Genomic DNA, 23,228 nt, shown 5'->3' on the forward strand with positions numbered 1-23,228 from the left:
TGACAAAATTTTTGTAATAATTCTGAGTAGTGCTCAGAATTTTTTAGTTATGTGGGTTTGATTCTTTAGAACCTTATAGCCTTCATAAATTCTTTTTGAAATCCCTCTGTAATGAGATACGTGTTAATAAATCATTACAAATTAAACACCGTTATGAAGTGAGTGGGACTGGCCTCTGTTCTGTGTGTTACAGTTTTTAAAGCAGCGTGATAAACACTATTTCTTTTGATACTTCAGTAGCTTGGTGAGTTTCTGCAAAAATGAAATAATCCAAAACATTTTTTTTGTCACTCCAAATCAAGATCCCCGTGTTACAGTAGTACCAAGAAGCTGGAGGGAGCATAGCTTTAGGAATAGAGAACCGCTGTTGGGGTCCTGGATCTGGGCTGACTGTGGGGGCTCAGTTGAGTCCCTGGATGTCTCCAAGCTGCTCCCTTTCTGTACAGTGAAGAGGAGAGCTACTTTGCTGCAGTGTTACAAGGATTAATTAAATATCTGGAGGACAGTAAGTACATTCCCGCTGCCGATATTATCGTTACATTTTTGTTAAATTATCCATGATGGGTGGAATTAATGCCTTCCCTCCTCCCTCTTTATCAACCTTTCCTCCTTCCTGGAGGAATTTGACTTTCCTTTCTTTGTGTGTGTGTTTTAATCCTATGTGTTGTGCGTATATTTAAGGAGTGTTGTGCGTAAGTATTTGCTCCGTCTTTATAAAAGTTTACGTACGTCCACGCTTTCTTAGTATGTAGAGTATCAACTGTGTCCCACCTCCTGGATGGTATATGTATGTGTATTTCTGATGGGTCTATTCATCCTTATTAGGTAGTGATATGCATCTCTGCCCTGTTACGCCATTTATTTCTGTTTATGGAAGATTGTTTGCAAGATCGCGAGCTGTGTGAATCAGTCTAGCCTGGGCAGGTTTTAGTGTATTCAACTCTTGTTTGAATCTAATAGGTATTCAGTTAGGTTTGGATTGCTTAAATAAAATAATTCCTTAGTGAAAACATTTGTCACGGTGGAGGTTAAAAAATTTCTTTTCAGACCAGCAGCCACAGTTAACGTTTTAGTAATCTGTCAGATAGAATTTACAGTGGCTTTGAACACCATTTATATATCTTTTAAGATCAATTTAAATCCTCCAGCTGGGAGGTTGTATTATTTCGAAATAGATTTCTGAATGTTGAGCATGTAGTTACTCTTCCATGTGGGGGCTTCTCATTACTGCAGATCCAGGCAGAGCCCTGTCCTCTGATCAGTTCATTCAGGGTCAAGGTGCTTGGAAGGGGGCATCTACTGACTGAACTTCTGTCCCCACTAGTACTTTATTGTGCAGGCTGACTGGTGCTATTGACCTATGACTTTTATGAACCTTTGAAATGAGTTTTTACTAAGTAGCTTTTAAACAACTAGTAAGATGGGGTTTGACATTAGAGAGACTTTGATGTTGATCCTTAACTACTTATTAACTAACTTTTGTCAAGCTTGTTAAGCATTTGTTTATTTATTTATTTATTTATTTATTTATTTGTTTTAATGTTTACTTATTTTTGAGAGAGACAGAGACAGAATGAGAGTGGGTTGGGGCAGAGAGAGAGGGAGACACAGAATCCGAAGCAGGCTCCGGGCTCTGAGCTGTCAGCACAGAGCCTGACGCGGAGCTTGAACTCACGAGCTGTGAGATCATGACCCAAGCCGAAGCCGGATGCTCAACCGACTGAGCCACCCAGGCGCCCCAAGCTTGTTAAGCATTTGAATATTCAGGGTCTTCTTCTGTAAAACGGACGTGATAGACCATAGATATGGCAGACTAGAGAGAGACTGTAAGTCACACACAGTGCCCTGTACTTGCTGAATCATTGTCACCAAAGTAATAATAATTAATTAGTACTGGTATAAGTGACCTCTAAAACAGCTTTCATTACTTTTCCAGTATTTTCTTGCATAGTGTCACGTGTGGTGAGCTCACGTGGAAAGCATTGCATGTAGAGGAGGTGCCAGAAACTCTTTAAAGACTCCTTTGGTTTACCAAAGATCTAGAGCTGGAGCACTGCCTTTCGCCTTATTAGGTCTCTTTCCACCCTCTCCGCCCTGCCCTGTGCCCAGGAGGCTGATACGACGGACGGATGATGGGAGGGTTGTCTGAGCAGCCACACCCACCCCCAGGCCAGTGCCTGCCCAGAAGGTTTCCAGCAGCAGATTGTCAGGAGGGAGAAGTGAGGTCAGAGTGCTTGTTGCCTTTGGCTTCCTCCCTGTTAGGTTACCACCTGCTTCCCTCTGTGACCCATCAGGCTGTCCTCACCCTCTAGTCTCTCTCTCTATCTGCCTCTCTTTGCCCCTTCGTGCTTCATGTCTTAGGGCAATAACAGCTCCCTTCCTAACTAACCCCAGAATACTATGCCATTCTTTGTTGCTATTATTTTAGGTTCTCTGCACCTGTATGTATAGGCCTTTAGTTAAACCCTCTTCAGATTACTTAGTTTGAATGCCGGATGTTTCCCTTTGCAATCCTGTTTCTTGGATCATTCACCCAGGAAAAGAACAGAGGCTCTAGGAGTAGGCACAGTTGCAGAGTCTCAGGGTTTCTAGCTGACAGTTTCTGACACTAGAAGAAATTCCGCACGGGCTCAGCATAGGGACAGATGGACTCATTAACACAGTCTTTCATTGACCTGTTTTGTAGAGAATGCATTTTTTCCTTGGTAGAAGCACGGAGTACTACAGGCTTGATCGGGTTGTTAGCTAGACAAAACGTTTTAATGACCTGTTGGTGGAATATATTGAGAAAGGGTCCCACATTCAGAATCCTGCGTTTGAGTCTCAGTAATGTTGCTTGCAAACTCGGTGACTTTCAGAAACATATTTTCAAAGTTGTCTCATGTGAAATGTGAATAACGCTCACCAATTCTGGACTAGTGTCAGGATCACGTGAGATAAAGCAGTGAAAAGACTAAGTGAAAGTCAGGCTGTAAGCATGTATGTTTGTAATGATGCGTCCTTTTCAGCATCTGTTCTTACAGCGTGTACCTGGGGGCCTCGCCACATGGCCGGCACTATGAAAGGGACCAAAAGGGGGGGACTGACAGTCTACTGGAGAAGACAGACGTTGAGCGGAGGTTAGAGCCATGGTGAACATCATGCCGGAGCGCCGTGTTTTCTTGGTGAACTAGAGTCGGGGTTCAAGGACAGCCTTTCTAGGAAGTAGAGTCCAAGTAGAGACACCGGAGAGAAGACACTGCAGGGCAAACAGCGTGTTTGCAGCGTGTTCCAGTCTTGGGAGAGCAAGTTCAGAAGCCTCCATATGGCAGGGTGGGCATGGTGCTTTAGGATCTGTGGCCAGAGGCGGGTGTCACGGGATGAAGAATACAGAAGGGGACAGGAGCATGGGTATGTCCCTGTGTGTTTTCTCTGATTGGGTATTCAGTAGGCTTGACACTTTCTCTAAATAGGAAGGCTTCGCCTTGCCTCTGATGGCTTTCTCAGCCCTCTTAGGTCCACATCAACTAAAAATAAACTGTCTGGTGCAGTCCCACATTTGTTCGTCCCGACAGACTGTTTTATTATCTAGCTATGTTTTAGACTTTCTCTCTCTCTCTCTCTCTCTCTCCCTCTTTCCCTCTCCCCCACTCTCCCTCTCCCTCTCCTCCACTCTCCCTCTCCCTCTCCTCCACTCCCCCTCCCCCTGTCTCCCTCTCCCTCTCTGCCTCTCCCTCTCTCCCTCTCCCTCCCTCTCCCTGTATCACATCCATTTCATTTGGTCCTGAGCTGCCAGATCACCTTTCCCTAAGGATGTCTCCCTTCACGCCACCCCCAGCTAACAACTTTGAGTAGCTGCCTGTTGTTGCCGAACTGTTAGGATCTCAGTTTTGACCTTAAGAGCCTGGCCTGCCTTTTCCTGCTTTTCTCCTCACTTCTTCTCTGTGTTGGTCCAAGAGAATGACCCCTTTTCTCACCCTGCACCTGTTCAGTCTTTCTGCAGGAACCCAGGACGTGGGGTCAGGAAATTGAGTTCATGCCTAAGCTTGTTCCCTAATGGGCTCTGTGATTGCAGGATCTTGTCATCATTACTCGCCTGAACTCTTCCATTTTGTACCGTTAGAAGAGAAAGGGGAAAAATAGGTGATTCTATCGTGGTAAACTCCATCTGTCAACTGTACAGTCTGACTAATTGAATGGGTGAATGTGAACTGGTGTTACACAGGGTTACTTACCTTCACTGAGCAATTCATCATTTCTTTGTCTGACAAACTCCATCCCTTATCCTTTAGCACGTATTTGTTAGCTTTTCGAGTGATCTTCCAAATTCCGCAGCTATTAGTCCCTTCTCTGCAGCACTGTGTACGTGCTATTAAATTTGTCCGTTCCCGTGCCACACATTCTCTATAGTCTGTTCCTAGCACCTCCTACAATTTCCTCAGTGTGTCAGAACTCAGTCAGGAGTTTTTGGGTAGATACCAGTCTTCATTGCCCACCCAAGTGAACCTCATTGCTTCTAAAATATTACTAGATTCTCAAAATGTTTTACATGTAATTTTCAGAAATATATCTGTTGCTTCAGGTGAGATAAGCAGCCCGGGTAAATTCCCCATTAGTTTCAGTAAAATAATTCTTGAATCAAGGACCTAAAGTGAATGGTCAAGAGAGAGTAAAACTCTGGATTACTAGCCAAGATGCAGAATACAAGCATGGCCATTTCTGTGTACATTTTTGTTCTATTCTGTTAAAGTCTTTAAAATTTTTTAAATGTTTAAAAATTTAATTCTTTGTAAAATTGAATTGGTGAAAAATTCATTTTTCAAAAATTTTAAATAACGTAAAAGATACAGTGAAAAGCATCCTGTTCCCTATTTACTGTCCAGCGCATTCTCTCACGTCCGCTAGGTTACCACTGTTGCTAGCTTCTTATGTGTAAGTAGGGAGACATTTTCTGTGAATATGAACATATATTCTTAGACTGTTTGATCCCGTGTGTGTGTGTGTGTGTGTGTGTGTGAGTGTGAGTGCACGCACGTGTGTGCACAACCACACTGAACAGTGTATCTGGTGGAGATCTTTTTCTGTTCTTGCTCTTGTAAAGTAGCTGTACGCTGTTTCAGACTGTGGGTATATCCTGGCTTCTGAAACCAGGCTTCTCCCATTGATACACAGTTAGATGATCATCAGTGCTTTGCTGTTAGAGACGATGCCAAAATGGATAGCTTCGCACATAACATCTTACACTTATCTAAGTATATCTGTAGGGTGAATTCACAGAAATGGAGTTGCTCAGAAGAAGGAAAGTATCAATTTAGATGTGCTTGATTCTATGAGAGAATTTAAGCATTTTTTAATGAAAATTTACAGTGCTCAACATTTTTAATGTTTTAAATAAATATTGAAAATGTAACTTATGTAAATCCAAAGACTATTTGGCTGTTTTTTAGAGGATTAGTAGATTTTACTGTATTTGGTGGGTTAAAATAGAAAGGTAAGTGGCCATTGCTTAGGAAGCTCTGTATTAGCCCAAGGCAAAAACACACAAAAAAAGAAATGAACAAATAAAAAAGACATTCTAACTGACACTAGATTTCTGGGCTGACAGAAATTTGATGTCAAGCATTTGAAAAGATAACATTTTAATCCCCGACATCATCGAAAACCTAATCACACATTTGCTTATTGTTTCTGAGCTGGGAGATGGCATTGGTGCATCGAACTGTGTGGTAACAAAGGTAATCTGGGGATTAGTGAAAGTCAAGTCCCCCATGCATTCGACCTCAGAAACCTGATTAGATTTTCTCTATGGTTGGTCTTCACTGGCTACAATTAACTAAAAGGTTATGTCCACCTTGGTGGTGTCAGCTATGTTCTCTTCCCTTCCCTAGAGAAGATCAGTGAGGTGGTCACTTGGGTTTTGGAAAATAAAACTCCCAGTTAGGGACAGGCATAAATACCAGAAAGCTGTTCCATGATTTCATAGATCACGTACAATACCCCTGCCTTTTTTTTTTTTTTTTTTTTGCATTGTTTATTAAATGTAATTTCATGATTTTTCATGAAAACATCAAACTACTTATTATAATCCTCAATCAACTGGAAAACCGAGACTTGTTGACTGAATGAATAGTGCCTAGAAAACACACACACACACACACACACACACACACACACACACAAACGCGTGCGCGCGCAATTTGAATTTGGTAGCTGGAGGGCTTTGGACAAGTATAGTGGCCATGATTTAAGTGAGGTGTGTTTGACCCCAGGCACGGGATTTGGCTGCTTCTATTGCTGTGTGGTGTTTTAGTTCCACTACCTGGAGACCAGCATGCATGTGGTGTGGCATCAGGCTTCAACAATTTTCAGATAAGTCTTAAACAGTGAAATATTATATATTAACATAATTCAAAGCTTACTTAAGGTAGCAAGATATTTTAGCAACATAAGATTTTCAGAGTTGACTGTCTAGAGAAGGAAATTACGTAGCATATATTTTTTAAATTTTTATTTGCCTTTTCAAAGTCATAGGTGTATCTCAAATAATTTTTTTCTAATTTTTTAACCTTTATGATTTTACGTGGTACTTAAATTGTTTCATATCAATATCATTGATGCAAGGAATAACATTTGAATGTTGATTATGGAATTATATATTATGCTTATAAGTTTTCACAAATCATAAAAATACAGTGTGATTTGAAAATAGGTAATTACGGGGCGCCTGGGTGGCTCAGCCGGTTAAACGTCTGACTTCAGCTCAGGTCATGATCTTAGGGTTCGTTGAGTTTGAGCCCTGTGTCCGGCACTGTGCTGACAGTGCGGAGTCTGCTTAAGATTCTGTGTTTCCCCATCTCTCCCTGCCCCTCCCCCACTCATGCTCTGTCTCCCTCTCCCTCTTTCTCTCCCTCTCAAAAATAAATATTTAAAAAAACAGGTAATTACACTTCTATTAATGAACATTTATGTTCATTAAATGTTCCTTGTTTTCTTTCTACAAAGTTTCAGTATATCTAATTTTGTTGAATCTTTTATGCTAAAGGCATTTCCAGTTATACCATAAATGCATAAGTAAAAATGTGGAATGAATTTTCTTCTAATTAAAGCTGAAGTCGTGAATTGTTACACTCGATGGAGCAGATAAAGTGTGACTTATTGTTCTTTACTGAGGAAAACAAAACTAGGTTAGCTTATTTCCACCAGTAGTTCTAGTTTCCAAACCCCATGTGTGTGTGCATATGTGTGCGCGTGTGTGTGCATATGGGCATATGCATATGTGTTTATTTGTGGAAAACTTCTGGAAGAGTATATAAAATTGTTATAACCATTACTTCTGGAGTATTGGTATAGGAGAAACCTTTTCTTTTAAGTTTATATCCTGTTGCACCGTTTTAAATTTTTACCATGTATATATTGTACTTTGAGAGAAGAAAGTCAAAAGTACTCTTAAAAGGTTTTCTCAACAGCAGTTAACAAAGATTATCTAAGTACGTCTTTGCATTTCACGCCCGTCTATTTTCATGCAGATTCATTGTTCCCATACAGATTCTGTTTTGAGTCAGTTTCCAGGATCAAAACCTAGGATAACACAAGAAAGCAGACAAAATAATCCATTAGTTTATTTGGAGGCTTCGTATTAATCTTGATTCTTGGACGCCTTGGTCAGAAGCTGCAGAGCTGATGTCTTTTCCTTTCTCTCAGTCGTTCTTTTTGTCTTCAGGACTTTTCCTGCTTGCCCCCATCTTCCTCCCACCACCTTATTAATCCCTGTCGTATGGGGTTTCCTGACACCAGTCAATTCTCCAGCACCAGCTGCGTGCCCAGCAATTCGATCCAATTCAGTGCTGACACCGACTCCTGGAGGTAGGGCAGACCCCGCAGAGTGAGGCCCGCATCCCACAAGGCCACCCCACTTCAGAGGTCAGCTGCAGGTGGGGTGCCCGGGCCACCCACACTGCCGTCTGACGAGCCGCAAGTTTGGGGGTTCCATGACCTGTCTTCAGGTCGGGTAATTCGCTAGAGTGACTCACAGGATTCTCAAGAAAGCATTTTACTCACCGTTGTGGTTTGTTCTAAAGGCTCCAAGTCGGGAACAGCCAAACAGAAGGAGGGGATCCAGGGCAAGGTGTTGGGGGAAGCGCTTGGAGCTCCCATGCCCTCTGTAGGCACACCACCCTCCCAGCACGTGGTTGTGTTCACCAGCCCGGAAGCTCCCCAGATTCTGTTGTTGAGGGGGTTTTACAGTTTTCGTGATGCGGACACAGTTGATTAAATCGTTGGTCATTGGTGATTGAACTCCCATTTCTAGCTCCTCTTCTGTCCCCACAGGTGGGAGTGCTGAACGTGCCAGCTTGGCCCTTGCTTGTTTTTCCACATGGTTGGCTTTTCTGGCAAGCGGCCCCCTTTTCCTCCAAGAGTCATCTCGTTAGCATAAAGGCAGGTATGGCTGAAAGGGGCTTGTTAGGAATGATAAAATGCACTCCTATCACTCAGGAAATTTGTAGGGTTTTAGGAGGTCTGTGCCAGGAACTTGGGACAAAGGCCAGATATATATTTTTCATCGCGTCCCACATATACACTGACTTTCTACCGTGCATTGTTAAGGAACAATTTATTCTGACACTTGTTAAAATGGTGAGGAGGACCTTATTCAGAACTCTCGTGATAGGTGTCAAGACTGTCACTGTGGAGGCGAGAGATCAGGTCTAGCTCTGCATACAAGTAAGACAGCTGGGGGGTTAGTGCTAATGAGCGGAATGAAGGGGTAGGTGGATGGACAATTATCGCGAGGAGGCGTCCCCGCCACCCGGCTCCTCAGTGGTGACGGCAGCCTCCAGATGTAAGCAGATCCTCCTTTTCTCCTGAGGTGCCATGAAAATCTTATTTTCTGTCTCAAATGACAGAAGACGTGGTGGGCGAGCCTGCAGTGGCACACTGTCTTTCTAGTTAGACAAACCTGGAGAGAAATCCTACCTTTATCATTTATTATTAGCAAAGTAACCTTTCTGAGCTTCCTGTTTGCCTGAGGATTGAATTATGTCTTGACTGTGGCCTATTTTAAATACTGGTATTCCTAGCCCCGCAAGCAAAACGAACGAAGGTGTGCGCCCTTTGTACAACCAACGCCGTCTTTGGGCCTTCTCCGTGCTGGGTAGGTTGTGCCCGGCCTGCGGAGGGAACAGTGCGTGTACACACTCAGCCAGCGCTCGTTCAAGCACCTGTTGGTGTTCTTCTTAAGCAGCCAAACGCTACAGGCAGCAATGAGGGGAAACCGCGTACTGATATTTTCCAAGATCTGGAAGGTACGCAGAGTGTGTGCTTTGTGGTAGACATTCGTTGAAGGAAGAAACAGACTTTTATGTAAAATTTATGTTCCAGTGGGAGAATGTCTTGGTCCGCTTGGGATGTATAGCAGAATACCGTAGGCTGGGGAGCGTGGACACCGCACAAGTTTCTTTCTCACGGTTCTAGAAGCTGGAAGTCCAAGATCAACATGCCTGCAGATTCAGTGTCATGTGAGGGCTCACTTCCTGATTCATAGATGGCAGTTTTCTCGCTGTGTCCTCATGTGGCCGTGGGGGTGAAAGAGGTGTGGGGGCTCTTTTTCACAAGGCACTAATCCTTTTCATGAGGGCGCCACCCCCCTGATTTGATCACTTCCCTAGAGCCCCATCTCCTAAGACCATCACATCCGGGGTGAGGATTGCAACATATGAATGGGGGGCACAAACGTCGTTCTGTAACAGAGATACAGTATGGAGGAACCACATTTTCTTGTCATCTAGGAGTTACGGTAGAGTTGTATGTAGAGTGTTTTGTGAGTATCGAGGTGGAAGTGACCGGTTCTTCCCCTCCTGCCCCATTGGTGAGAGGGATAGTCACACATAAAAAATAGTGTTTGATGTGGCTGAATCTTGAAGGAGATGTGTGAAATTGAAATAATAACATTATAGGTAGAGAAAGGAACGTGAGGGAAGACCGGAGTGTATAGTTGATCCGTGTCGCTTACTAGGAGGGTAGATTTGGTTGGGGACGTCAACTGACAGAAGCCGTCTAGGGCTTTTAATGCCATCTGAAAGAATCAGTTCCTGCTGGTGTGAGCCTTGGAGAGCCAGGAGGAGCCGATAAATAGGGAGTCATATCCTTGTAACGCTGAACAGAGAATACTCTCTGGCTTTTCTTAGCTATTTGAGCAGCCTCTGTCTAGGATTCCACAAGGCCCCAAGAAATTTCGTTTTGTTTGTGTCTGTTTTATAACTGGTTCGTTTTGCTTCCTTCATTAGCATGGGCTGTGGAGATTGGACTTGTCAGAGCCATGGTTTATGCCTTTTTCCTGCTGTACTGGCGAGGAACGATTGGTAAAATGGGGAACGTGTCGTCACTTGAAAAACTCCTATTGATCTGATGGTCCGTATTTCTGTCTTTGGTTTCATGCCGCAGTAGACCTAGTGAGAACTCCCAACCTCTGGGGTTTAAGTCACATACTTCATGGTTATCTTTTTTCCTCCACAGAAATAGAAAAGTTTCAGAAAGGAGAAGGCAAGGACGAAGAAAAGTACATCGATGTGGTGATTAATAAGAACATGAAGCTGGGACAGAAAGTGTTAATTCCTGTAAAGCAGTTCCCTAAGGTAAGACAGTGAGGTCTGCAGGTGTGGTATGCCTAATCCCAAGGGAGCAGGTGTTTAATTTGTATCGTTTGATATTTTCTCGAGGCGTCTTCCCTTAGCATAGCCCTCCTTCACCTCACACCAGCACAGAGGTACTTGTGAAGTTAATGAGAAACTTATTTAGTGATCTTATCTTTTCTGATTGACTTTAGTGTGAGTTAAGGAGCCCTAAGGCGTGTTTCTGAGTCATACCAGTGATGTGACTTTGGATGACCTACAGAACTAATTTTTCCACTTTAGCTGCTTCATTTGTAAGAGGCCGGATTGTTAAGAATGAAATAAGATTATCCATAGTAAATGCTTAGCATAGGGTTTAAACACATAAATGTTCAAAATATTATCTACTCTGTTCTAGAAAAATATTCTATTTTTCGTGTATTGCAAATGTTGTGTTATTCAGCATGATTATGATAGGTGCTTTAAAGTCTCTCTTTGATTCTGAAATCTTGATCATTTTAGATTGGGCATGACTTGATAACGTTGATACTCTTTTCATCCTGTTTTTCTTTCTTTTGAGAGTTCATGTACTACATGATTTATGCCTACTGTTTGTATACATCAGTAGTTCATTTCTTTTGATTGCCGAATAGTAGTCCCGTTACTTGAATATGCCACAATTTACTTATTCGTTGCAAATGAATTATAGATTAAATTGCTGCGAACATTTTCATACAGGTTTTCATACATTTTGTGACGATATGTTTTTATTTCAAGGAAATACTTAAGATTTAAATTACTATGCACTTAATTTTACAAGAAATTGCCATACTTTTTCCCAAAGTGATTGTACCTTGTTACATTTCCAGGAACAGTGCCAGCCAGGTGTGGTGGCTCTGTGTCGTCATCAGTGTCTGATGTTCTCAATCTGTTTAATTTTAACCGTCCTCATTGTATATTGGTATTTTCTTGTGGTGTTAATATGCATTTCCCTGATGATTAATGATGATGTGTGCATTTCACGTACCTACTGGCCATTCACGTATCTTTTTGTTTTCTTCATGTTTATTTATTTTGAGAGAGAGGACGTGTGAGCAGGGGAGGGGCAGAGAGAGAGGGAGAGAGAGAATCCCAAGCAGGCTCCCTCCCCGCTGTCAGTGCAGAGCCTGTGTGGGGCCTGATCCCACGAACCGTAAGATCATGACCTGAGCTGAGATCAAGAGTGGGACACTTAATTGACTGAGCCACCCTGGCACCCCCATGCATCTTCTACTTTGAAGTGTCTTTTTGAGTCCTTTGTCTGTTTGTAAATGGGATGCATGTGTTCTCATCATTGAGTTGTAGGAGCTTTCTTATATGTCCTGGATATAAGCCTTTTGTTAGACATGTTTTGTGAGTATTTGGCTCAGTCTGTGGTTTTCCTGTTACAGTCTTCCTAGTGTCTTGTGAGCAGCAGAAGTTATTAATTTGATGATGCCTAGTATATCAGGTTTTTTCTTTTCTTTTCTGATTATTACCTTCTGTGAACTAACAAATTGGCGACCTCAAAGGAATGTTAGCGTTGTCTTGAAGCTATAAATCTCGTCTCCTGTGTTTCCTCTAAAAGCTTTACCATCATAGCTTTTAGCTTTAGGTCTGTGGTACATCGGAAATTATGTGTATGTTGTGATACTAAAAGGTCAGAAGTTCTCTCCATACGGATATCTGGTTTTCCAGTACCGTTGTTTGAGAGATGCTTTCCTCCCACTGACTGTGTTGGGACCTTTGATGAAAATCACAGGACTACGTAAGCGAGAGTCCTTTGTGTGCAGTGTCTTTTTCACGTCGATCATCTGTTCATGGATCCTTACGCCACTTCCATACTGTCTCCGTCACTGTAGCTTTTTGTAATAAGACGCCAAGTTAAGTGATGTGGCCTGTTCAACTTCGTCCTTCTTTTTTCAGGATAGCTCAGATATAGGTCCTTTGCAATTCCACGTAAGGTTAAGAATTATTTCATTAATTTTCACAAAAGACTCTGCTGGGATAATGATTGCAGCTGCACGGTATCTGTGGATTAGTTTAGGGAGATATGACATGTTAGCAACATTGAATCTTCTCTTCCTTGAGATGGTATATCTTTCCATTTGTAGATTTTTAATTTCTATCAGCAGCATTTTGTACCTTTCAAGATAAAGGTCTTACTTGTTTTTTAATTTATTCTTAAATATTTTATGTTTTTTGATACTATTGTCAAATGAATATTTTAAAATTTTGTTTTCTAATTTTTAACCTTCTAGTATAAAACTTTGTAAGTTGACCTTGTATTCTGCTACCTTGCTGAATTCACTTGTTTTAGTGAGTTGTTTCACAGATTCCTTAGGATATGCTGTGTGTGTAATCTTATCACCTAAAGTTTACTTCTTTCCTTCCTTCCTTCCTTCCTTCCTTCCTTCCTTCCTTCCTTCCTTCCTTCCTTCCTTCCTTCCAGTTTTTATGCTTGTATTTATTTAGCTTGCATTATTGTATTGGCTAGTATCTCTAATGCTTGAGTACAAGTAGTGTGATTAGACCTTCTTCCCTTTTTCCCAAAATAGAAAGCATTAAGAGTGGTAACAGCCATGGGTTTTTGTAGATGCCTTTTGTTAGGTCGAGGGAGTCCCCTTCTAGCTAGTTTTGCTGAGATTTGATCCTGAGTAGGTGATGAATTCTGTTAAATGCCTTTTCTATGTCTATTGAAATGAACACAGAATGTTATTCCATTACACTGTTAATGTAGTGAATCTTATTGATTGATCGTCTAAATTAAACCACCTTTACATTTCTGAGTTAAACCCTACTTATTATTATCCCTTTTATATATTGTTGGATTCAAGTGCATCGTGTTCATGAGCAATACTGGCCTATATATATTTTTTTTTCACATATAACATCTTTGTCAGATTTTGATCTTAGTGTTATGCCAGATTCATAAAGTGAGAAGTACTCCTTTCTTTTTCTTTTTCTTTTTCTTTTTCTGTTTCTTTTTGTTCTTTTCCTTTCTTTTCATTTTTCTCCCTTCCCTCCCTTCCCTTCCCTTCCCTCCCCTCCCCTCCCCTCCCCTCCCCTCCCCTCCCCTCCCCTCCCCTCCCCTCCCCTCCCCTCCCCTCCCCTCCCCTCCTCTCTTCTCCTCTCCTCTCCTCTTCCTACTCCCAAAGAATATAAGTTTGGTGCTGTTTTGTCCTCAGTATTTGATAGAATTCAGCAGTGAAACCATATGGGCCTGAAGTTTGATGGTGAATTCAGGGTCTTTAAATTTTTTTTTTTTAATGTTTATATATTTTTGAGAGAGAGACAGTGTGAGCAGGGGAGTGGCAGAGAGAGAGGGAGACACAGAATCTGAGGCAGGCTCCAGGCTCTGAGCTGTCAGCACAGAGCCCAATGCGGAGCTCAAACCCACAAACCGTTAGATCATGACCTGAGCTCAAGTCAGCCACCCAGGCACCCCATAATTCAGTTCATAGTTAATTATGGCACTAATGAGAATTTTTTAATCTTTTGTGATCTTTCTCTTCCTCCCCAAAGGGATTTGTCCATTTCATCATAATATTTTAACTGTAATTTTTTTAAATGCTTTTTTTATGACCCTTTCTCTCCCCACCTTTGGAGAGCAGTTACATATGTATTCAACCTTTTGATATTCTCAAAACGGTTCCTGTGGCGTTTTCCTCTTTTATTATAGTTTCCCCCATCCCATCCCCCACTCTTCAGATTGGATTTCTACTGTCTTATCTTAAACTCAGGGATTATCAAGTATTGTAGTGATCTGTTTCAGAATTTATTATTTGATTCATAGATAAATGTGTGTGTAAAAAAATTTCTCTGCTGGGATTTTCTGCTTTTTATTCGTTAGAGGTGTTAACATTATTTTGTGTTATTGAGCACAGTTAACATAGGTGCTTTAAAGTCTCCAGTTCTAAAATCTTAGTCATCTTGGATTTGACCTGAATTGATAAGCTTTTCTCTTGATAATGAGTCATATTGTTACAACTTTTTGCATGTGAGTAACTTTGGATTGTATCCTGGGTGTTTTGAGTGTTATCTTGTCAAAACACTGGATTCTATTCTGTTTCTTGAGGAATGTTGGTAATTTTGGATCCAAGACCACAGACTTGTTGGGTGGCATACAGATCTCAGTTCTGTTCTTTTCTTAGTTTGACTTTTGTGTTTGTTTTTGGCATACATGGTCCTGGGGTTACCAGAGATTTGGGTGCATTTTTGTACAAACTTGGAGGCTCCTCGTCTCCGGCTGTCTTTCCTCATATCCCTCCCTCACATTTCCTCACTGTGCTTGCCTCAGACTCTGCCATTCAGGCTAAAAACTCTAACATCAGTAAATATGCCCAGGCTGTTCCCTTCTTCCGAGCTTTGACTCCCTTTCAGAATCCCCTTGTTTTGGTCATTCTCCAGAGGCGTCAGATAATTGGTTTTTGTACTTTGTTTAGAGTTGAACAATTTATAGTTAACTATATTATATTATATTATATTATATTATATTATATTATATATACTATACATTTATATATATCATATGTATTATGTGTATATATGACATATGTAACTGTATAGACGGTCAGCCTCTTAGGAACCTACACAGCCATACCTGCAGGACTGAGGATGTACATTTTTGGTAAAGAGAAATCTACGCTGCGGACATTTCATAGGCAGACTCATTACTAAACAAAACATGGCTCATGGAAGCCTTTATAAATTGATCACGGTGCTCAATACCCGAGGTGCTCAATACGCAGTAGATAGAACGATGAGCAGACTCTCCCTGTCTTTAAATAGTTCATAGCCCAGTAGATGATTAATCTGGAATTAATACTTTGCTGTACACGAGCGAGTTGAATAAAAGTATATGAAATAAGATCTCGCTGTCAGCGTGGACGAGAGTGGGGGAAGACAAATGAGGATTTCTGCATCTGACGCAGAGCAGAGACTGTTTCGAGCACTTCCGGTATCGGACTTGGCTGCTTAGCAGCCCGCCGCTTTCAGAGTGCCGAGGGAGGAGATTGCTGCTTAGCATAGCTGAGCACAGGAGTTTCAAGCCAGGCCTCCGTAGAGGCTAGTGTGGCACTTGCACCAGCTCTAAGAAAAGGCTTTCTCGCTGGTGTCAGTGAGTAGACTGGGCCGGAGGAGGCCGGCCGCCTGGCCTTCTGGGGGCAGCCCAGCTTGACGCGCGGCCCCGGTGACCGTACACCTTCAGCCTCCGGGTAGGACGGAAGTGCTACTTGTGAAACTCCATCTAATCCAAGGATTTCCATCAGCCGAACATTTTCTCTTAACGAACCACTTCTGCTCCTGCTTCACTGGACAGCCCTGAACGCGAGTCTTTGGCACTCAGAGCCGAAGCACCTTCACTCTTGCGTCATATGGCAGAGCTTGTGCAGTGTGAAACTCAGAGTAAACAGTGTTTTATGTTTTGTTTTGTTTTGTTTTGTTTTTAAGACTTAAAGCTGTAGAAACTGTTGTCCAGGGTCTTCCGGTGGATGAACTCTTACCCTTGGTGCTGAGCAGCGACCAGAGGCGGTGTGAGTGCCAAATCACCATCGGAACAGGGTGCCCTGCCTTTAAGAACCCACAGACGCTTTGCGTTTTAGATTTACGTTCCTTTGTTGTTGTTGTTATTCTGTTTCATTCATCGTTCGGTCCGTGCCTCCATTCACATATCTAATATTTATCGAGGGTCTTCTGTGAGCCAGTTACTGTACCGGGAAAACAGAAGTGACTAAGACACGTTTCTTTGTCACGGGGCCTTCTGTTTGGCGGGGAGCGCAGTCGCACAGCTCAAGGTTTGTAACGCAGCGTGCGAGGTTCAGTGTCGGGGTGCCCCGGGAGGGTCATGTTGACACCCTCAGAGAAGCCTTCCCTAAGGTGGCCTCTCTTGGGGGGGCTGGCCTAGCTGGCTAGAATCAGAAGCAAGACGGGCCGAGGTAGAGGGGTGGCCGTGACCGGGAAACACAGGGCGGAGGGCTGTTGCAAAACCGGAAGCCGCTTTATTTGGCTCAGCAGGTTACTTTCGGGAAGAGGTGCGGATCTTCCGGAAGATTTAGGATAAAGTGAGAGGGGAGCGGAGCGTGGGGTGGGGTGGGCCCGTAAGGGCTGTGGAGCTAGAACAGGAAGTGACCGAGGATGAGGTGGGCTCTTTTGAGCCCAGGGCGTGGCGCGGGCAGAGTGGTGCTGGGGTGGAAGAACCACTTGGAGAATGAGCCGCCAGCTGAGATGAAATCCACCTCCGTGTGGCAGGACACACGCATGCACGCCCTCCTGCTGTGGCAAGCGGTGTGTGACCGTGTTGAGTGAAAAAAAAAAAAAAAAAAAAAGAGCGACCTAGAAAGCTGACGGTAACCGGTTTGGACAATTATTTGGAAAAAAAAACAACGACTTGACTCAACAGCAGTTGTTCTCCAGAGGCTAGGATATGTGTGTTTTCTGCTTTACGTGTTTCCGTATTTTAATGGTCAGCGATTTGGTGCAGCTTTTATAATTGGGATAAAAAATACTTCCGTTTGGGGGAAGAAATGGTCCTGAGACTGTCAGTCTGGAGGATACCTTTGCCCTATGATTAAGATTTAGTGAACTGAGTTCGATTCTGTCCGTTTCAGTTACACGTTTAAGACAGGCTTATTAATTTGCTGAATTTGGTAGCTGTGGTTTCACCCCGAAGCATTCTAATGCATACGTTCTGTTTTCAGGCAACATTATATTAATCAACATGGTTGGTTACATTGAATGTTTTCCTAATTACGTGCCTATTTTAAATTCGATACATTTGCTCTTTCACAGAAGCTCTTAGGTTATGGATCTTTGAGAGAGAGAAGAGATGTAACTTCTAGAAACATGTTCCCTCCTGGAGTTTGAACTAAAGCGCAGGGAAACTCTCTTTGTTTGAAACTGGTTTGCATTTTTCCCTCATAGCATGTTACAGACAAGGAAAAATCCATGAATTTTCTGTTCCGTAGAAGTCTCCATGGGTTTAAAAATTTCTCACAGTAGTGAATATTTTGACAGTCGTATTGGTATGTTAAAACTTGCCTTTTCTGTGACTCCTAATTGATTTTCAGAGGCATGTATGATATTTTTTTCCAGAGGATTTATGTGAAAATAATGTCTGTTTTTGGTGTCCAGTTGCTAGTTTGCCTGTAGAAATAAAGTGGTAAAATGTACTTGTACGTTAGTTCTTGCTGTATGAGCGCCATTGCCAAAATTAACATGGCTGGCTAGTGGGGGATTTTGAAACTTGTTGACAGGAAGGAAGCCCGATACTGAAACAAATTGCTCAAAGACGCGTATTTGTGATAAGTCGCTGTTATTGTCCCTCCCGGTAGGCGTTAACTTTCGGGACCCCGTGAGAAAGTAGGAAGGCGACTCTGGACTCCAGAACCTCAGGGAACACACTGGCCCATCAGGCCATTGTTTGACCGCACACTGCCTTCTCCGCCAAACCTCTCCTGCCACCTTAACAGCCCACACCTCACAGGGAGCCGAGGGCTGTGTGGTCGTAAGTAGAGAGGGAGGGATGCACCTGGAGAGGCTACTTTCCTTGTTTTCCCTGGGGATCTTGTGACACGTGCTGGTGTCATGACAATTAGTTAAATTGGTATTTGCAAATAAGATAGCATTCAGAAACCCATATTATGAGGGAATTTCAAATCTGATGTGGTAACTTTTCCCTTACTCTCTTTGAAGTTCTTGTTTATTGACCTGGAAAGCAGCCCTTGAACTTAGATTTAGATTTGCTGAGTGGACTCCAAAAACAGCCAGGCACAAACTGAAGGGTTCTTGAAAGAATTGACTCATGTTGTCTTGGGGGGTTATTATTATTACTACGACTGTTTTGTTGAGCCAAATAAATAATCCTAAAATGTGGTTATATGTAGGTCCCCAAAACTGCATTGCAGCGAAAGACTGGAAATGCTACCATGGGTGTACTTTGGTCGCAACACAGCACGTTTAGAAATCAGAGTCTGTGATCAGTATTGTTACGTGCGAATCTTGGATCCTGCCACCACTTACTTTCTGAGGAGCCATAGATAGGTCTGTGTGTTGCTGAGCCAAAAGGTAAAATCCTTTTTAGCGCTTGGCAGGGTGTTACTACCGAGTTACAGGTCTTAAATAATAGTATTGTACTGACTCTTTTGGCTCTGGCCCCACCAAGTCGGATCGACTGAAAATGCCTGGACTGTGGTGGCACTGGATACAGGAAATGTGAACAAGCATAGGCCCTCACTTCGAGGATTCCCTGCCCAGGGGGGTAAAATGGCAGAAATTCATACCGCGGACCAAACAATGACATTTTATCTTATCACGGCAAGTAATTGACACATAATTACATGAAACAAGGGACACGTTGATACTGAGAAGCCATTAGGGAGAGGTAAGAACTCGGGCTTAGGAGCCGGTCCCTCTTGTGTTATGCCATATAGTCAGTCATGTACTAGCTTTCTGACATCTGATGTGTCCCCTCTGTGTCTCTCTCTTTCCCTCCCTCTCTTCCCCGCTGCCCATCAGACCAGGCACCTCCTGGACACCTCCACTTGGATACCCCACATCCTGCTTAGATTTGGTGGGCCCTTAAATGACCTTCTTTCCTCCCCTTCTTGGCAAACGTAGACCTTTTCCTGTGTTCCTTATTTCGCTGAATGACAGACAACGTGTACCCAAGTGCCCGCGCCTGGAATGAGTGTGTGCTTTTTGTCTGCTGGCTCCTCCTTCATCTACCTCCTTCCCCTCCATTCGTGAGATACCGTGACTTACACATTTCTTATTTCCACTTCCTCAGTTAGTTAATTACCATCCGTCTCCATGTCTGCATTCCGTTACCACTCCTTAACGGTCTTCCCTAACCCGTCTTCTGTAACAGGTTCTCGTCCAGATTGGTTTCTTGCCTGCAGTTTCACACCCTCCGTTTCATTCCCCACCCTGGCAGCCAGACCGGTGTGGTCTCGGAGTTTCTCGCTAACAACTTCAAACTCATTAATATACCAGATAGTTTGCTTCTTGTATTTGTTTTGTCATCTACTCACCCAAAGACTGTAATTCAGCCCGAGCCAATAGAGTAGGAGGTGTGTAGATTATTTCACACTGTCCATTATTTGTGTATGCCTGCGTGTATGGATTTTGCCTATATCATCTCCTGGAGAAGTTCTTGTACACTTCATTGATTTTTAGAGTTGCTGAGGTTTAAATTAGTTGGGCTCTTTGCCATGTGGAAGTAAACACGATGTTAAAATCATAGTCAATGTGGCAACACCAAATAATCTCAACTGCTACCAGTAATACTTACTGATTTGTGGTTGGCAAATTAATAAACTTAAATAATAATATTTTCCTCTAGCTTTAATAGGTCACAGTAATTTCTGTAGCAAAGAAAATTGATAAAAACTGGCTTGATTAGTGCCCTTTTGTTTGGGATAAAATAAACTGAATTCCCCAAGTATTTCTTAAGAAACTGTTATGTAGGAAAAATGATGAATCCAGTATGGGTCCTAATTATTCTCAGAGGATTTATACTCTAACAGAAGAAACAGAGTACATTTCACTAAATAATATAGGGTAAATACTGAATTAACATAAGAGAGGTAGTCAGACACTATAAGAATTTCAAGATGTAAAAAATTGCTATTTTTAGAGGAAGAATTACAGATGGAATTAAATTTAGTCCTTAAGTGTAAGCTCAGGATGTTAGCAAGCAGAGATCTGGGGAGGGCAGAGTAAACTGTTGGGCCAGAATGGTATAATTATGGGCAATAGTAGATCATAGCAGTCGTTGGAATGGTGAGGAGTAGGTAGTCTGGGAAGCCTTTAGCGCTGTACCGTGGGCATTAGGATTTTATACAGCCAGGAGGGAGCCTTGAAAGACTTATAACATAGAGGTAAAGAAACAACTAGAATGTACAGTGGAAGGTGTTCTGCATTATAAAAGGTCTTCCGTTGTTAAATTCCTCTTAAAATTTAGGAATGATTGATTCAAACACAAGTTTGGAATGACTTTCATTCTTAGGAAATTCATCTCTGTAAAAGCAATTGTTATTTTTAGAGGCGATTAGGAGAATCATGAAAGTTATTGTCAGTAATCCAGAGCTTGACTCAGTTACTAGCTATGCCAAGGAATAAATGTGTTACCTCTGAAGAGACCACTCCGTTTCATGTGGATGCCATGGTCTCAAGTCTGTTATTAGATTTTAACTATTGTTTGGAATTTGGCATTTATGACATTGGTTTAATTCAAATAAGATCAGTATTCTGGATACCAAGGAAAATGTGGATTTATTTAACCATTGGGTTAGTAGTTAAATCATTGGAATCCAAAGTGGCCCATAGAGCTAATACAAGCAGGGATCTGGTCTTTTCAAGTGCAGGCAGGTCAGACAGACCTCATTTACTCTTTCCTTTTTGTTCTTGCCTTTGGGCAGGAGTCAGAGGAATGCGAGATCATAAACAAAATGTGTTTCTTGAGGGTTTCTCTTTCCCCTGTAAAGAAAGCAAATGCGTGGGTGATGTCTTCCAAAGGGGGATGTGTGCACAATATATTTGGTGCTGGAACTTCTGTTTTAGTGTGTAGGTAGCTTATGGTTTCCTATGTGTCAGACACTGTTCCAGCATCCTACATGTATTAACTTACTTAATCTTTGCAACTTTCGGAGGAAATGATCATCTCCTGTTCACATTTGAAAAAGCTAAAAAATAGAGAAGTAATTTGCTACAGGTTCACAGTTACTAAGTAACAGGCATTTGAATCCCAGAAATCTGCCTCCCAGAGCCCATGCTCCACCTGAGAAAGTAAACTTCATATTTAGTACATAGATTAATGCTAGATCCATTACGTGGTTCCTATAAGTGCCATGCAGTTGTGTGCACCCTGAGACAGTACCCTCTGGTAAAGGGGGAATCCCACAGTGCAAAAGGTAGTCTTAATGTGCTCTCACTATGTTAGGGGGTATAGCTGTTGTATGTGCCTTGTTAGGGATTCATGGATGGCATTACCTAGTTTTAGTTCAACTTTTTTCTTTCTTTCTTTCTTTCTTTCTTTCTTTCTTTCTTTCTTTCTTTCTTTCTCTTTCTTTCTTCCTTCCTTCCTTTCTTTCTTTCTTCCTTCCTTCCTTCCTTCCTTCCTTCCTTTCTTTCTTCCTTCCTTCCTTCCTTCCTTCCTTTTCTTTTTTCCTTTCTCTTTCTTTCTTTCTTTCTTTCTTTCTTTCTTTCTTTCTTTCTTTCTTTCTTTCTTTCTTTCTTTCTTTCTTTCTTTCTTTCTTTCTTTCTTAATTTACATCCAAGTTAATGACCATACAGTACAACAATGATTTCAGGAGTAGATTCCTTAATGCCGCTTACCCATTTAGCCCATCCCCCCTCCCACAACCCCTCCAGCAACCCTTTGTTTGTTCTCCATATTTAAGAGTCTCTTATGTTTTGTCCTACTCCCTGTTTTTATTTATTTATTTATTTTTTTTGCTTCTCTTCCCTTGTGTTCATCTGTTTTGTATCTTAAAGTTCTCATGAGTGAAGTTATATGATATTTGTCTTTCTCTGACTAATTTTGCTTAGCATAATACCCTCTAGTTCCATCCACGTAGTTGCAAATGGCAAGGTTTCATTCTTTTTGATTGCCGAATAATAATCCATTGTGTGGATTATACACACAACATCATCTTTATCCATTCATCCATCGATGGACATTTGGGCTCTTTCCATACTTTGGCTATTGTTGATAGTGCTGCTAGAAACATTGGGATGCATGTGCCCCTTTGAAACAGCACACCTGTATCCCTTGGATAAATTGCTGGTTTGTAGGGTAGTTCTATTTTTAATTTTTTGAGGAACCTCCATACTGTTTTCCAGAGTGGCTGTACCAGCTTGCATTCCCACCAACAGTGCAAAAGAGATCCTCTTTTTCCACATCCTCGCCAACATCTGTTGTTGCCTGAGTTGTTAATTTTAGCCATTCTGACAGGTGTGAGGTGGTATCTCATTGTGGTTTTGATTTGTATTTCCTTGATGATGAGTGATGTTGAGCATTTTTTCATGTGTCGGTTTGCCATCTGGATGTCTTTGGAGAAGTGTCTATTCATGTCTTTTACCCATTTCTTACACTGGATTATTTGTTTTTGGGTGTTGAATTTGATAAGTTCTCTATAGATTTTGGATACTAACCCTTTATCTGGTAGGTCATTTGCAAATATCTTCTCCCATTCCATCGGTTCCCTTTTAGTTTTGCTGATAGTTAAACTTACTTTAAATGGGCAAAGATTATTGCAGAAGAAACTGAATTGAAGGTAAAATGTAAAAATACATTTGAAATGAGCAAGAAAAATGGCAGTGTTGATCCTTCCCCTGTGCTTAGTACAAGCTCAGCCTTACAACAAAGTAAAAGCAACTGTGATCCAGTTGGATATGACAAGAAGAAGAGTCTTCTCATACTGGAACTATTTCATCTATTGTTAATGCTGAATCTGTTGCCCTAAGTATTGTAGTATTAATGGAACAGATGCAGAATTTTTAAACGGGTTTATACATATGTACACTAATACACATATGTACACACGTATGAGTGCGTGTGTGTGTACTTGTGTGTCTCCATGTGATGTGTGAGGACCAGTGGTGGGGATAATTCTTTGCTGCCTG

General features: G+C 41.9%; 1 protein-coding gene across 2 annotated transcripts in view; it reads left to right on the plus strand.

Annotated features, from left to right (window-relative positions):
- KHDRBS3 (KH RNA binding domain containing, signal transduction associated 3) overlaps positions 1 to 23,228 on the plus strand; it is a 189,386-nt gene that overhangs the window by 52,120 nt on the left and 114,038 nt on the right. For both annotated transcript variants that reach the window (XR_006198064.1, XM_042923128.1), the window contains exon 2: positions 10,492 to 10,610. Coding sequence is in view for 1 of the 2 variants with exons in the window: in XM_042923128.1 (XP_042779062.1) it covers positions 10,492 to 10,610 (119 nt within the window). In the remaining variant the exon portion in view is untranslated. The remainder of the gene's footprint in view (positions 1 to 10,491; positions 10,611 to 23,228) is intronic.

This window comes from Panthera leo, chromosome F2, assembly GCF_018350215.1.
Source record: "Panthera leo isolate Ple1 chromosome F2, P.leo_Ple1_pat1.1, whole genome shotgun sequence".
Lineage (NCBI taxonomy): Eukaryota > Metazoa > Chordata > Mammalia > Carnivora > Felidae > Panthera > Panthera leo.